The 16961-nt window shown below is 49.7% G+C and overlaps 1 protein-coding gene across 1 annotated transcript in view; it reads right to left on the bottom strand.

Annotated features, from left to right (window-relative positions):
• Nucleotides 1-16961, bottom strand: part of CACNA1B (calcium voltage-gated channel subunit alpha1 B) — a 225976-nt gene that overhangs the window by 113364 nt on the left and 95651 nt on the right. Inside the window, exon 8 of the mRNA XM_086858660.1 lies at nucleotides 4570-4673. Coding sequence (XP_086714786.1) covers nucleotides 4570-4673 — 104 coding nt within the window. The remainder of the gene's footprint in view (nucleotides 1-4569; nucleotides 4674-16961) is intronic.

Here is a 16961-nt window from a genome sequence, read left to right as displayed (position 1 = left end):
TTTGAACTGTCTGCTTAATTAGGATAGCATTCAATAAACAGATGATGGGGACGCTGCTGATTATCAACACTCACCGTGTGTGGAAGTGCCACAGCTGGGCAAACCTGGCTCCAAGGAGGCGCTGACAAAGGGAGAAAAAGGAGTTCAAAAGTTCCATTTATCTCCTGGCCTCAGCCTGCTGCAATTGCAGGATGAACCTCTGGTTCTGTTCGAGTTTCCACTCCCAGGACAAAGCAGAGGCCCCCAGGAAATTCAAATTTAGGTCTCCTATATATCATTTTTGTATTCCAGGCTTTGATTTCCACTGTGGCTTAAGAGAAGGGCAAATAAAGGAAGTCCAGCTCTCCTGGACTAAATAAAAAACACAGAAGGAGCAAAGGACCCACATTCAGTAGGATCAGTCACTGCTCTCTGCCCCCTCCTGCAAGAAACCAAGAAAGAAGAATTTCATCCTCTTTTCATGCTTGCAATGATGGCTTTAAGTTAAAAAGGGTGATGAGCAAAGAAAAGGAAAAAAAAAAAAATATTCTGCTCTTTTCTTCTCTTTCCCCTCCCTTTTAAGCACAGCCTTGGAACAGACTAAAAGCAAGGAGAAAGCCAGAATCTCATCTCTTTCCATGATGCAGCTCTTCTGCTGCAAATAATTAACAGCAGGCAAAGTCAGATCCCAGCAGGTAGCAGTGAACTGGGAACAAATGTGCAGGGAAATGAAGGATTGTCTCGGTAATGAGGGGAAGGAGGACACAAGAACACTTTGCCATTGTGACAAATTAATCAGCACCGCTCTCCTCCAGCCTCTGCACGTCTTGCAGGCCGAGGTTTTATGATCTCACACTGGTAAAAGTCCTCAGGATGGGAAAATTTGTCATGAAATTCAGCAGGGCAGGGGTTTAGGGAGGTCGGGATGGGGATGTGCTGCCTCCTGAGGAGCTGCTCCAGCACCACAAAAACCTCAGGGACCCCAGGGATCCCCCAGGAACCTGGAGCACAGCACAGGGAGGGTGTTTGGTGGGATAAAGCATCCAGGTTCCAGACTGCTCAGAAAAAGGGTGAGAAAAAGAATTAAATCTCTTTTTCCTGCCCCTCTTTCCCTGCCCCTTGTCCCCTGTGAGGTGCCAGCACAGCTGGAGCTGTGTCCCCTGCAGTTCCCGCTGGCACAAAGCTGCTGCACCCATTCCAAACATCTCCCCACAATCACTGAGATCCTTTAGGATTCTGGCTTTTATATTTTCCATCTATTTGCAGTCCTGCAGTTCTCCAGTGTGTAACTCCAAACTCCACACACACTGGGAGCTGCTGCTCCCCCACTTTGGGCAGACACAGCAATTCCTCTCCAGGCCTGCAGCCAAGGACACCTCAGTGCCTCAGGCCCCAGAGATGGAAACAAAAGGGAGCTGGGGGTAGCAAACTTGGGGGAAATGGCTTCATTCCCTGCAGCTGGAATTGGGGGATGAACCCCAATGTGCAAATGGACCAAACTTATAAAAGTATGAAAACTGTAACCCATGGTCCATTTTTGGGTTTCAGGCAGTCAAGTCTGGGGGCTTTGACTGCCTGAAATGCACCTGCAGGCCCCTCAATAAATAGAACTGCTTTTTATTTATTTTAATTTATTTATTTATTTATTTATTTCTGTCTGGCCTCTGTTTTTAGGCAGCCCCAAGAAGGCATCACCTGCCCCAGGTGATCCCATAGAACATCCAGGACAGAGCAGTTCTGGGGAAAACACCCTCCAGGCCCTGCAGAGCCTCCCCAGCTCGGCCATCTCAGCCAGATGAGTAAACCTTGGCAGCAGCCATCCCTCCACTGCCTGGGCTGGAAATACCTCAGGCTTCACCAGAAACATTTGAGGACATGACAAGCAGCATTTTTCACACTCGAGAGGCGCGGACGCCTGGGATCCCAATGCATCATTCAGGGAGCGCGGCCTCTCTGGCCAGAATTCCGGCTGTCTCGCCACCCTCACAGCTCCCCCCCGCCTGAATCCGTGCCAAAAAGCACTTAGCCTTGAAATAAGTTCAATCATCTCCCTCCCAGCATCCCAGGATAACATTTATCCTCTTTGCATTGTGTAATCCAAAGCATCAGAAGAGTTCACCAAGGGATTGTGTGGCACCATCCAGCTCATTACCGGGCACAATTAATACCCCAGCTGGAGGAAACTCCATAATTCCAGCAGCCTGTGGGAAAAAACTGGGAGCTGGGATGAGGGGAGCTGAGAGGGGAACAGCAGCAGGAGGAGAAACACAGCGTTGAAGGGGCTGCTGAGGGAGGGAACAGCAGGGAGCCAAGGTGGGAATGGGGATGGGATGGGATGGGATGGGATGGGATGGGATGGGATGGGATGGGATGGGATGGGATGGGATGGGATGGGATGGGATCCATGGGATGGGATCCATGGGATGGGATGGGATGGGATGGGATGGGATGGGATGGGATGGGATGGGATGGGATGGGATCCATGGGATGGGATCCATGGGATGGGATCCATGGGATGGGATCCATGGGATGGGATCCATGGGATGGGATGGGGATGGTGCAGCACTGTATTAGGAATGGTGAAGCATGACACATTCTCTCTTTTGGGTTGCACAAGAGAGCATATTTTATTCTTCCAGATCTTTTATAGACAGGTCCGAGAAGGTCTAAGAGATAAAACTCTCATTGTCATTAAACCAACACATCACCAGCACTGGACAGTTGGGAACAACAGCCCTTGACTGTTTCTTGCAAGAAAACAACAAGGACACAAACAACACCTGCAAAGGTTGTTTTCCCTCTCCAGGGACTGTTTGGATTCCTCCTTATGATTTCCCAGGCCACACTTCTCAGGCCAGTCTGAGAAAGTTGTGTGATTTGGTTTCACACAGGCTCAAGGTAATGCCTGAAACCTAAAATCTCTTATTTGACCATTGTCAGTTCCCACAGGATGGGGATGGAGGTGAGATGGGAATTGGGATGGGATTGGGATGGGGATGGGAATTGGGATGGGGATGGGGTGCCCAGCCCTTGGGGGCACAGGTCAAGAAATCAGAATTAATTCAGGGAAAGATTCACTGTGGGGCAGCACTTCTCAACTCCACACGAGGATTTTTCCCTCCTCATCACAAACCATGGGAAGAGTTCAATAAAAAATTCATTGGGATCATCCCAGGGCGTTTTGTGGTCAGAAGTGAAGCCGTGGCATCCCAAGCAGCAAATGACCCCGTGTTCAAGGGGCACAGGAGGACAGCTGGGGTCAGCACTTCCTGCCAGGGTTTGCAGTCAGAACAATCTCGTGGTGCCCCCAGAGGAAGCCAATCTTTATTTCTTTTCTGTGGAAAAGTCATATTCCCCTTTATTGCTACCTAGATCACACGGAGTTTACAAACGATCTAATAAAGATAACGCCCCGCTGCCGTCAGCACAGAGAGATGCTCCAAGAGAAACACATCATGGATTCCAATTCCTAAACATTTTCACCACTGCAGTTGTTCCACTCTCAGAAAATGCCACCTCAGTTTCTGGGAAGCAAGGTGTCCCAGCTTTTGGAACAGGGATAACATCACCTGAGGGGCTGGAGGGATGGGCCAGTAAAACTTGGTGAGACACAGCCTCTCTCCCAGCCCTCTCCCCTCCTCAAACACTGCTGCCCACAGCCTGTGCTTTGAGGAGGAAAATAACAACAAAATAATACGAATCAGCATTGTTATGTTCTTTAGAAAACACTTTCCTTTCTCCAGTCGCTCTAAGAAGGAAGAGGAAAGGTGCAGCACTGAAGGGCTTTTACCACACAGCAGCAAGAATTCATTTTTATTTCCCCTGCTGCCAAGAGGCAGGAAAAAAATCCAGGTTTTAACACATCTCTATGATCCCAATCACCTGCATGATCTAAGAAGAAACTCAGTGCAGAATGAGGTGCCAAAGGCTGGGAGCTTTATAGTCCTGGAGTGTGTTAATTCCAGATCACATTTCCCCAGATGCTGGGAATGTTCCAGCTTCAGACTTGGCACCTTGATCCCTGCAAAGGTCCAAACCCAAAACTCAGCTGCAACAAACACCAAACCCCTGGCTGACCCCTGGGGTTTGAGCATCAAGGGACCAAAAAAATCCAGGCATTGTCTCAAGCAGGCAGAGATCAAACAAACAAAACAAGTCAACAAAAAATCAAATGCAAGAAAACAAAACAAAAAAAACCAACAAATCCCAAACCTGGGATCTTTAAATTGCCTTGAGTTTCAGCTTCCCCTTTCCCCAGGCTGCCCCAAATGCATCATTAACATTTCCGTGTCCCACTCCAGCAGGTTCCTGATGGCTTTTCAAGGCCACAAGGAAACGTGGGCTGCACTGACCCAGATCAGTCTAATTCCACAGAGTTCACTTCACTCTTGGGCCTGGATTCAGAATCATCTCAGTTTTTCACCAGCCTGTTCCCCATCCTGGGGCTGTTCAGAAGGAGAGGACAGATGTGTGGGGAGGGGACACAGCGTGGTGTCACCCCTCTCTCTCAGTAATTTCCCCCCCAGTGCTAAAATCAACGTATTTTCCCTTCTAATACCCAGGTGGGACAAAAATTCACGCGTGCCTTACCCTGATAAGACGCCCAGCACCAAGTTGAGCATGAAGAAAGAGCCAATGATGATGAGAGGGATGAAGTAAAGCCAGTTCCAGGTATTTCCTGCAGCGTCATTTGTCTGGAAACAGAGGGAGAAGGGAGAGACAAACACAAGTATTACTTCACCTCAGAAAGGAAACACCACACAGAACCTGCAGGGCCGAGGAGATTCCCCCTGGAATTCCATAGGGGTGTCCGCCACTGATGTCCTGGTCAGTCCTGCTGTGTTCACCAGCTGAAATTCCAGCCAAAGAACCGACTGTCCCCACATCCACACCATGATTTTCCCTCTGCTCTCTCTGTCAGTGACCTGGGGAGGGGATGGAGCTCGCAGGTGGCACCAGGTGGGACGTGGATGTGCTGGAGCCCTGCAGCCCACAGGGTCACAAAAACGGGCTGAGGGTCAACAAGGGTCCTGTCCTTGGGGCACAGAGGGACTGGAAAGCTGGGAAAGGCCCTGGGGGTGCTGAGCAGTGGCTGGACACGAGCCCAGGTGTGGCCAGGTAGGCCAATGGCACCTGGGCTGTCCCAGGAGTGGTGTCAGGACCAGAGCAGGGACCACCCCTGTGCTGGGACACCTCAAATCCTGTGGCCAGTTCTGGGCTCCTCAAGAACTTTGAGGACTGGAGCGTCTTCCAGGGAAGGGAATGGAGCTGGGGAAGGGTCTGGAGCCCCAGGAGGGGCTGAGGGAGCTGGAAAGGGGCTCAGCCTGGAGCAAAGGAGGCTCAGGGGGCCCTTCTGGCTCTGCACAAGTCCCTGGCAGGAGGGGACAGCCGGGGTGGTCAGGCTCTGCTCCCAGGGAACAGGGACAGGTTTAGACTGGATATTAGGGAAAATTCCTTCATGGAAATGCTGCCCAGGCCAGTGGTGGAGTCACATCCCTGAAGGGATTTAAAAGCCGTGTGGGGGACATGGGTCAGCCCTGGGGGAACAACGACCCTTTCCAAGCTAAACAATAAAGGCCTTTTTAAACCTAAACAATTCCAGGGCTCCAGGCTGACCCTGCTGCAGGACCAAAACACATTTTTAGGTGGCCTAACCCTGTGCAGGTTCCTCCCTCCCCAGCTGGGCTCTAACTCCCTCTGCTCAGCATCAGCACCGCGTTTCCATCTGAACTGAGCAGCTCCAGCAGGGAACCACAGCTTTCCCTAAAGCCAGGCAAGCCCAGAACCTGCTCCCACACCGACAAGAAACCCAGGATCTCTGGAATGGCAGAATTCCACATCTGCTCACTCAGCACCTCAGCTCCTGCCAGCCCAACCCGCCCTGAGAGGGAGATGAACGGGAGGGAAGGCTGCTGGAGCTCATGAGAAAGTTTCTGCATTCATCAGCCACGAGGGAGCATTTTGGGGAAGTGCTGAGAAGGAAAACGCCACATGGCCATTGACAGAATCCCAGCGCTGAGGAAAATGCAAATCCCTCTCTTGTGAGGGAAGAATGCGGCAATCTGAGGATCTGATGTTGGGGGGGAAGGGAGAAGGGGAGCAAAAAGAAAAGACCTAAACACATTCTCCTCATCCTTCTCCCTCCTCCTGCAGAGTAAAGAAAAACAGGAGCTCTGAGCTCTCCTCCCTGCCCAAAGGCAGAGCCCCCAGAAAATGCTCTCAAAACACCAACAGGCAAAAGCAGTGAAGTAAAGCCAATTCCAGGTGTTGCCTGCAGCACCATTTGTCTGGAAACAGAGATAAAGGAGGAGTGGGGAAGCGTCTGGGGCAGTTTTCAGAGCAATCCCAGGGTTTTATATTTAGGGGCTGTTCTTCAGCTCTCATCTTTCCCATCAAACATCCCTGGTCGCAGCAAGCAGATCCCATCCAGGGAGGGCTCCATGGGCCCCCTCCAGCTCGGGATATTCCATGGTTCTGTGAGGCTGGGAATGCTGTCAGCCAGGCAAGGGGGGCTGGAGAGCCCCTGGGGAGGAGGAAGGAACAGATGGGAGAAGGGAAAACCACATAAACACGCGAAGGGAGTGCAGCAGGTTCTCTGCTGCCAAATGATCGTTTATCATTTATTTCTCCATTTGAAGCCCAAACTTGGCGACAGATCCACAATTCCATGCCACGATCAAAGCCCTTAGAAACGAAATGTGTTGAGATACAAGCAATTAAGCACCCATCCCTGAGCTTTTGCTGGATTAGCTCCTGCTCAGGGCAGGGCCTGGCTCTGCTCTGCCTCACTCACGAGGATCCAGGACAAACTCCGCTTTGGATACGGTGACAAACTCCAGGCAGAAGTGCTGACAAACTGCTCCTGAAAATGCAGACTATTCTTGGATGTGCAACACCTTTCCCAGAGCTCCCAGGTGAGCACAAAGTCCAGCACCAGCTCTGCCAGGGGGAGATGCTTTAATGACTCAAAACCTGTTTGCTGCCAGCAAAACCAAACTCCTTCCCCCAGGGAAAGCCCCCAGAGTCTCACAGGCAGCTCTGTCTGCCCTGAGCCTTCATCCACAGAGCCACTGAGCTCACTCATTAAGCAGGAGGAGCCAAGAGATCAAATCAATTTTTATGTTCCAGCTACAACATTTCACGTCTGGCCGTCTGTCAGCACCACTTGTGCCCACGGAGATGTAACAGGAGGGCAAGAGAAAGGAAATACTCAACACAGTGTGCCAGAATTCCATCCAGAAATTGAGGAGGGGCTCACAGGGGACTCTCACACTGCTCCTGAGCAGATAAAAACAGCCATGGGGCTCTTCACGCCCTGAGCAGTGCCCACAGCTGGCCCCAGGCATGGAAAGATCCACGTCCCCTAAATGTGACAGCACCAGGAAAACTCACAGAGGGAAACTGAGGCATCTCAGGGGCACTTTCAGGGCCACAGTCATCTCCACCTCAAGCATCTAAAGCCCACACAAACTGTCCAGCCCCTGGAGTGCTCCCCCAAAAATGTCTGAGCTCTGCTCGGCCCCCAGCTGCTCCCACCCCTGATCTGGCACTTGTAGCAGGATGCACCCAGCAGGCTAAAATACCCCAAACCCCAATTCCTAAATCCCCCAAAACATCTGTCCAGCCTGTTCCAGGTGACTCTGCTCCATCACCTGGAGCTGCTGTCCCTGCTGGGGACACAGGACAAACTTTCTCTGGTCACTCCCTACTGATGCCTTTTGGGGCTACCCAAAAACAGAGGCCAGACAGAGTTAAGGGAATAAAAAGCAGTTCTCTTTATTGAGGGGCCTTCAGGGACATTTTGGGCAGTCAAAGCCCCCCAGGGCCCAAAAATGGACCATGAGTTACAGTTTTCACACTTTTATAAGTTTGGTCCATTTGCACATTGGGGTTCATCCCCCAATTCCAGCTGCAGGGAATGAAGTCATTTCCCCCAAGTTTGCTGCCCCCAGCTCCCTTTTGTTTCCATCTCTGGGGCCTGAGGCACTGAGGTGTCCTTGGCTGCCAGGCCTGGAGAGGAATTGCTGTGTCTGCCCAAAGTGGGGGAGCAGCAGCTCCCAGTGTGTGTGGAGTTTGGAGTTACACACTGGAGAACTGCAGGATTGCAAATAGATGGAAAATATAAAAGCCAGAATCCAGGGGCTCTGTGCAGGTGTCCCCAGGCAGTGCCAGCGCTCCTCTGGAGGTGCAGGGATCTGGGGGGGAGCACTGCCAGCTGCAGCAGGCTCAGAAGCCAAAGGCTGCTGTCCTGCAGGGAGGATGAATGCCCTGAGCAGCAGAACGGGGCATTCTCCAGCACAGCACGCTGCTCTTCCCACCACCAGGCCTTTTGTGACCTGTCCAAGAGCAGAGCAAGGGCAGGATTAATCCTCACTTTGTGGCTCAGGCCCTGTTAACAAGGTGCCAGCTGTGTCTGCTTATTAACTCATCCCAAGATATGCTTTCAAACAATCGACTCCAAAGCAGCCAACTGCTGCTTGCCCTGTGCTGCAGAGCACAGAAATGCCTTTTTATCACCTTTCATCTCCTCTCCTGCCATGCCCCCCTTCCCAGGCCATGCAGGGCTGCTCCAAGGGGAGTTTCCTCATCCCTGGAAGTCTCCAAGGCCAGCTTGGATGGGGCTTGGAGCAACCTGGGCTGTTGGGATGTGTCTCTGCCCATGGTGGAGGTGGAATGAGGTGATCTTTAAGGTGTCTTCCAGCCCAAACCAATGTGGGGTTCTCACGGTGCTGCAGGCCCAGCAGCAGCTCTGCTCCCACCCCGTCCCATCGCCAGGAAATGGCCAAAAAATCCTGGCCTGCTCCAGCATCCTTCTGCTAGCCCATCCCATCCCTTCACTGGCACCCCAGGGCCTGCTTTTGGCTCCTTGCTTCTGTCCTCAGGGAGCCTCAGGGCTCACCAGATCACTCCAGATCACCCCAGATCACCCCAGATCACCCAGATCACCCAGATCACCCCAGATCACCCCAGATCACCCAGATCACCCCAGATCATCCCAGGTCACAACCAGATCACTCCAGATCACACCCAGGTCACTCCAGATCACCCCCAGATCACACCCAGATCACCCCAGATCACCCCCAGATCACCCCCAGATCACAACCAGATCACCCCAGATCACCCCAGATCACCCCAGATCACACCCAGATCACACCCAGATCACCCCCAGATCACCCCCAGATCACACCCAGATCACCCCAGATCACCCCCAGATCACACCCAGATCACACCCAGATCACCCCAGATCACCCCCAGATCACAACCAGATCACCCCAGATCACCCAGATCACCCCAGATCACCCCAGATCACCCCAGATCACTCCAGATCACCACCAGATCACCCCAGATCACTCCAGATCACACCCAGATCACACCCAGATCACCACCAGATCACCCCAGATCACTCCAGATCACCCAGATCACACCCAGATCACAACCAGATCACCCAGATCACCCCAGATCACTCCAGATCACCCAGATCACACCCAGATCACCCCAGATCACCCCAGATCACCCCAGATCATCCCAGATCACTCCAGATCACCCCAGATCACTCCAGATCACTCCAGATCACTCCAGATCACTCCAGATCACTCCAGAATACCCAGATCACCCCAGATCATCCCAGATCACCCCAGATCACTCCAGATCACCCCAGATCACCCCAGATCATCCCAGATCATCCCAGATCACTCTAGATCGATCAAAGGGAGCAGGAGCTGCTTTGGGGGGGAAAGGAACTCCACATTAAATGACCTTTAATGTGAAACACAAACAATTCAGGGGCTGCCAGGTAAATGTTTCCTGAGTGAGGGTCGATAACGGGATTTAATTGGACAGATACAGCCAAACACCACAGAGAATTTGCCTTTAAATCAAAATACAAAATACAGCACACGTAGATTTATTCATTGAATCCAATCAATGGCCCAGCCTGACTTGTTCAGGGCAATTAAAGGGTAGTATTCCCTTAGTGAAGTGCTTTTGCATTGAGAACTCTCAGCTGTCTTGGAGAGATGAACTCTCTTTACCCTCCGTCTGATTTTTCACAACTCTCTCCCTCACCATTTCTGATAATTAGCAAAGCTATTTATGGGTGATTTATTTCTATCTGCTCCTATTCTTACATTTAAATGAAGGCAGAAATTACTAAGAATAAAATCAAAAATATCACAAGCGTGTACAAGAGCACGTGGAACCTGCCTTACGATGAAAACAGAAGGAGAAAAACCCTTTTTTTTAAAAAAAGGCTTTCATCTTTTAAACCTTCTGTAGCCTTTCTGACCCAGAAACACCACTGAGCCTGCACTGAGAGGTCTCTGCTGCAATCCCCAGCATCCCAGGGGGTGAAATTGGGGCACAGCCAGGTGAAAGGTGAGCTGCTCCCACATTCCCCAGCAGAGCAGCGAGAGAAATCCCATTTCTCATACGCCAACCCCTTGTGCTGCTCCCCACAGAACACCAGGACCTGCAGAAAGCCTTTCCTTTCTCTCCCCATCCCAGGTTAAATATGAATTCCTGGCTGGAATCCAGTCCAGTTTCTCTGGTTTCAGATGTTCCAGCCCATTTTGGGGAGCTCCAGGGTGACCCTGCAGAGCCAAACCCAGCTGGCACAGGAACCCACGGGTGCCCCAGGGCTGTGCCACCCAAGGGAGGGACACAGCAGAGCCTGGGCTGCTCTGTGGAAAGGACAAAACTGAAAAGGATTCATGGAATTAGCGGTGATTCCGAATCTGAGCATGGCAGGATGGGGTTGGGTTGGGGTTCAGAGCTTCCCCACCTGGGCCAGTGGGATCAGGGGGGTCAGAGCAGGTGCCACTGCCCAGGGGAGGGAATTCAAGGGAATTCAAGGGAATTCAAGGGAATTCAAGGGAATTCAAGTGGAAGAGCTCCCAACAAGCTGCAGGGGACTGGGAACCGAGCTCTAACATCACTTCTTAGGGTTGTACCTGCTGATGCCTCCTGTAAGGAAAACCCCTCAGCCAGAGCTGGAAGTGGGATGGGCAGGATTTCAGGAACCTCCAAACTTCAAACCAGGTCCAGACAACAATTTGAGACTGGAGACACAGCCTTAAGCTGCTCCAGGGGAAGTTGGGGAAGTTCAGGCTGGGAATTAGGGGAAAAATCTTCACAGAGAGAGGGATTGAACACTGGAATGGAGTCACTGTCCCTGGAGGTGAAAAGGACTGGGTGTGACACTCAGGGCTGGAGTGAAAGGACTGGATGTGACACTCAGGGCTGTGGTTTAGTTGACAAGGTCATAGATTGAGATTATTGAGTCCAAAGCTCTTTTCCAGCCCAGTTCTGGGGTTCTGTGATGTGATCTCCTCCCAGAGCACATGGTAACTGTGCCTTTGGGGGTCTGGGCACAAGGAGAGCTCCTGTGGCAGGGGAAGTGTTTCCTGGGAACCCTTTGGGATGGGGACAGCAGGAAAAGCCCTCAGAGAGTCCCCAGTGGCCTCTGCCCACCCCTCACATCCCAGCCCTGACAAAGCTCAAGCTCCTGGGAAGAGAACTGCAAACCCCTGGCACTGACACTCAAATCCATGCCCTGAGAAGATCCTCTCTCTCTCTGAGGTCTTTGAGCTGCTCCACTCCTCCTTTTCACATTCACACACACCTTGATCACTTCCCTCCAACCTTCAGGATTCTCATTTTCCACTTCTTATTTCCCCTGACAGGACTCAGAAAGTGCCAGAGTGAAGGGAGAGAAAATTCCCTCACATACACCAACCCCGAGCTGGGCTTTCCTCTGAAAGCATCCAAATGCATAAAATCAACCCAAATACGAGAAGACTCCGGGTTAAATCCTCAAAGCTGGCAGCATTTTAATTTTGCACAATAGCAGTAGATGTAGGAACACATTTTAACTGTAGTTCTTGCAAGCAATATTAATGTTAATTCAGCCAAGTTTAAATAGAAGCAAATCCTCCCCTTTGTTTCTCCCCTTCTCCAGAGCTGGGGAGGCTGAAAAAGCAAAACCACTGCTGTTTTATGCCTTGATCCAAAGGCTTATGGCACCAATATATCAATACATAAATATGCCAACAGGGTTTCTTGATAAAAAATTCATTCTCTCCCCAGCTAGCGTGAACTCACTCGGCTGCTTTATTCATGAGCCTGCCTGGCACTGGGAAAGCTCTGCCACCATCAAAAATAACAGGCTGGCCAAGGGACTCTGCTTCCTTTTGAATGGTTTTATTTTGATTTCCTAGCCTCTCCTCCCTTTCTTTTATTTTTAAACAGCTGTGGGTTTGAATTTACGGATGGGAACTCAGTCCAGACTGTTCCTGGTGGGCACAGGCGAGGCACGTTCCAGGTGAGGAAGGTCAGGCCTGTGGCTGAGGTTTCCAAGAGGAAGTTTTGCCCCAGTAAAAACCTGCCCAGCCCCTCTCTGAGCCCCAGGGGCACTTATCTGGGAGAAAATGAGGATTTAAGGCCAGGTTAGATGAGGCTTGGAGCAGCCTGGTGTGGTGGGAGCTGTCCCTGTCCTCAGCAGGGAGCTGAGAATGGGAATGGGATGATCTTAAGGAGCTGTTTGTACCCTCGGTGCTTTCATGTTGAGCTGCAGTGGATTTCTTCAGCTGGAGGTGTTTTTCTTGGCAAACCCCCATGATTTGAGTGCTGTTAGGAGAGGTTTCATTGCTTTTCAGAGAGGAACTGCTGCCTTGAAGAGACCCTTGAAGTTTGTCTGATACACGTCACCCTCCTGCTGCATATCTGAAATGTCTCCCATTAAACCTGGAGGTGGCCACCCCACAGTCATTGGGAATAAATCCTCCCTGAGACATTAAACAAACCCCAGAAGATTCAGGGAGGTGCTTCAGCTCCTGCTCAGCTTGTTCTGAGCAGGGTAATTTCCCTGAGCAGGGTTGGGAAGTCTCAATCCTCTCAGGCTCTGAGGGAATGCCCACGTGGGCACGGGGTCCCAGCTGGATGGAGAGCACAGCCACAAACACGCACAGCTCTTGGCGTTTAAATATTCCTCAACTTAAAAACTGAAATTTTTAGCCTTAGGCTTGCTCCACACATTTCCTATTCCAGCATCTCTGGGTTTGTGCAAACCAGAGGAGGAGGCAGGCAAAGCCTGTATCCCTTAAAAGAGCTGGGAATCAGCCCTTTGGCAAGCTGCAGCTCTCCAGAATCCAGGAGGAAAGCGGGAATAATGGATATCAGCCAGGGCAGAACTGGGACTGCTGCAGGATTCTTGTGCTGGCAGCTCACACAGGATCCATCAGCTCTGCAGATTCCTCCTTCCACCACGAGCTTTCCTCTCACAGAAGCTTGTGCTGCTTGCTCAGTGCTCCACGAGGGATTTTTCCTACAAATCCGTGGATGCTGACACCGATTTGTGACACTCCTGGGCTGCACAGACCCAACCAGGTCCCATCAGTAACGAGTTTGGTGCTCCAAAGACTGGAGTGAGGCTTCTCCCTGGGGAAAAGGGAGTTGGGAAATCCACTCCACCTGCTGCTCAGGAGGGTTTGGACACAGAGCTCCAGGGAGGGGTTTAAGGCATGGAGAAATTTGGATATTTTTACACACGTGGGTGGTAGGTGAGTCTGTTTACACAAGAATTTCTGAAATTTGAGGTGCTGAGATGTCTCTCACACACCAGTGATCAGCAAAGTGAATGAAGTTTGACCTAAAATACTGGTTTTTCTACATAATAATAAATCTGTCTGATACTCAAAAAAAACCCCACAGGTTGTAACAACATAATGGGATGGAGGAGGTTTAAATCCAGCAGGAAACATGGTTAAAATCCACATCACAACTGGCAAAAAGTCTGTGTGCCAGCACAGAGGGACACAGAGGCCACGTGTGGGCTCTCTCTGTTGGGATGGGTTTCACACATCCAGAATTCCCACCGTGCTTTTGTGCTCCATCAATAGTTTGCCTTGGGGTTTGGGGTTTTTGTGCAAGGCTTTGGTCACCCCTAAAAGAACCTAAAAGGTTTTTTTCCCTTCCTCCCCCAGCCTTTCCCTCTCAAACCGAGCCTGCACTGGAGCTGCTGCCAGGCTCTTGGCTGCCTGCTCCAAACCCTGCCATCACTGCCCTACTTTCCTGCACATGATTGGTGATACCGAGCCTCAAAATCAACAAAATCAACATTAACCCCACAGCCACAGGCTGGGAATTATCATTTATGTGCGTGCTGAAGGTGGCTGGTTCTTATTAGCAAATTCAAATCACCCTAACTCGATAGTGAGCGCGATTGAGCACTAACAGCGTCAGGAGATTTGTTTTCTCTCCTTTATGAAGCTGCAGGGAGGAAGAGAGAGCACAGACAGCGTGCACAGCTCAGGAGCTCAGCTCCCATCTCCATCACGGGTGCAGACAGCAGCAGGTGACACTGGCTTTGCCCCCAGCACCTCCAGGAGCAAATGCACAGTGACAAGAGAAGTTCAGCCCTGGTGAGCATCGAGGCCCAGGGGTAAGCTCTGCCTAGCTCAGGGCTGGGGGGGTTTGACACTAAATCTGTGGCCCAGCTGTGAGGCAGATGCTGTGTGCTCTTGGCTCTGAGATGCTCTGAAAAGCTGAGAGATCAGACAGGCTCTGCTGCAGACAAAAGCAGGGTGACATTCTTTCACACACCTGTGGGCACTGCAGGTTTCAGCATTCATTTCTCATCTCTTGGCTCCTCCCTTCCCACGTGTGCTCCATCATTGGATCCCCCAGGGAATGGGCACGGCCCCGAGGCTTAATTAACCATTCCATAATTCTATGAAACACCCCAAAAAGGCCCATGTGAGCTCTCCAAGCTGGGACCAGAGAGTCTCTTCTGCCCCTACAGCCCCAACACCATCCCACCAACAAAACCATCTCTGGCTTGGGCTGGAAATGGAACAACAATCACATGCCAGCCTTTCATTTCTGTATCTTCTTCAGAATAAAGAAATTCAAAGGCACAAAAAAGGAATGAAAAATACCGAGTGAATCATAAGCTATTTTAATTCAGGGAGGGTAAAGTTCCGGTTGGGATTCAATTTAAGGTAGATTTATATCTTGTTTGAACTGTTCATCCTTACTCACAAGCATATTAGGTTAGGCCCAGTCCCCAGTCATGGAAGACCCACTGGACACTAATATTTGGCAGCAGGAAATAGAAGAAACATGAAAATCTCTTGCCATTAAGATCAAAAGAGAGCGAGGGTGCACTTTGACATTTCTCCTCTCCTGCAAGGAGCCCCTGCTTTGCAAAGCAAATTCCACCGTGGAGCTTTGAACTCCTGGAGAGGAAGGATGAAAGGTGGAAGTCAGCACCGAGGTTTCTGACAGCTCCAGATGGAGCACCTTTGATTTTCTGGGACCACAAACACAGTTCTCAATTCCTTGGAAGTTCCTGGGGCAAATCAAAGGCCTGAGTGCCCCTCACAGAGGGAACAGAGCAGGGAAAACCAAAGCCCCAACCCCTTCCCAATCCACCCAGGATCCCAGGGAAAGCTCTGAGCTCCAAACCCATCCCTGCAGCTCCCTCTTTGGAAGGAAGATTATTTGGAAGGAATGCTTAGACTCGGCCTAGCAAAAGAATTCTTTTGATTGAGGAATTCATGGGCAGGCACAAAAAGTTTTTGGGCTTTTTTCCCTCTGCAGAAAAAGGGGGAGCTTCCCATGGCAACCAGTGGAGGGTTTGATGATGGACACCAAGGTTCTTGCTTGGGCAGAACTGGGAATTTCTGCTCAGAAAAGGAAATCAGAGTTGTACTATTGCCTCTTTAAAAGATTTTCCACTTCCACAGAGCCCATATTAGCACCAGATGAATCACTGTCATTCACAAACACCAAGCATGTAAACAAGAAGATCTAAAATGATCCAGAAATTATCTTAATTTAAAAACTAGGGCTGGAGGGAAAACAGGGCTCAGGAGGACTCAGATCCCAGGCTCCCAAAGCTTCTCCTGAGCAATGGCATCGCCTCCTCCCTCCCCAGCACAATGATTGCTTCACCCAGACTCTGCCCTTGGAGTCCACCACTGGAAATATTCTCCCTCAGCAGCAGCCCCCAGCTCCAGCAGCACCTGGTTATTATATTATATTATATTATATTATATTATATTATATTATATTATATTATATTATATTATATTATATTATATTATATTATATTATATTATATTATATTATATTATATTATATTATATTATATTATATTATATTATATTATATTATATTATATTATATTATATTATATTATATTATATTATATTATATTATATTATATTATATTATATTATATTATGTCATATCATATCATATCATATCATATCATATTTATTATATTATATCATATCATATCATATCATATCATATCATATCATATCATATTTATTATATTGTTATATTATATTTATATTATATTTATATCATATTATATTATATTGCTGTCAGAGCCTTGGGCCCAGCTGCACAAAGTCAGCTCTAGGGCATTGCCCCCCACACCCAGCTGCTATTGCAGCAGATTCTTCCTGAATTTCATGGTCCAGAAAATATTATTATTTTTATACCTGTTCTAATACATTCCCTGATTAATGTATTAATAAATTAGTAAATGGGGGTGTTCCATTTGCTGGGAAAAAAAGGTTCTTCCCCATCACCAAATTTCCTAAATCACCTGTTGCACCCGTTTGAGCACAAAGAAGCCAAAACCTGCAGCTCCCAGAAGAGCTGGGTTGCAGTCATTGTTGCTTTTGGGCTGCTGAGGCAGGAAAATCTTTTCCCCAGTTTATTGGTGAACAATTTCACCCTGCTGATGATTCAGCCTCTTTCCTTCACGCATAAATCATCCCCCGGATAAAGCCTTGCTAGAAAGCTTCCACGGGCCCCAATTAAAAGTCTCTGGAAGTGTAAACAGGGGATCAGCAAGGAAAAAATGGGTGGAGGTTTGGGAACTTGTTTTCTGCTTGCTCTCCTGATTCCTCAGTTTATCACAGGACAAGGAGTGAACATTTTCAGGGCAGATTTCCGACTGCAAAGGCTGT

The sequence above is a fragment of the Cyanistes caeruleus genome, chromosome 20, assembly GCF_971803275.1.
Source record: "Cyanistes caeruleus chromosome 20, bCyaCae1.hap1.1, whole genome shotgun sequence".
In the NCBI taxonomy this organism is placed as follows: domain Eukaryota; kingdom Metazoa; phylum Chordata; class Aves; order Passeriformes; family Paridae; genus Cyanistes; species Cyanistes caeruleus.
This window is presented reverse-complemented; position numbering and strand designations above follow the sequence as displayed.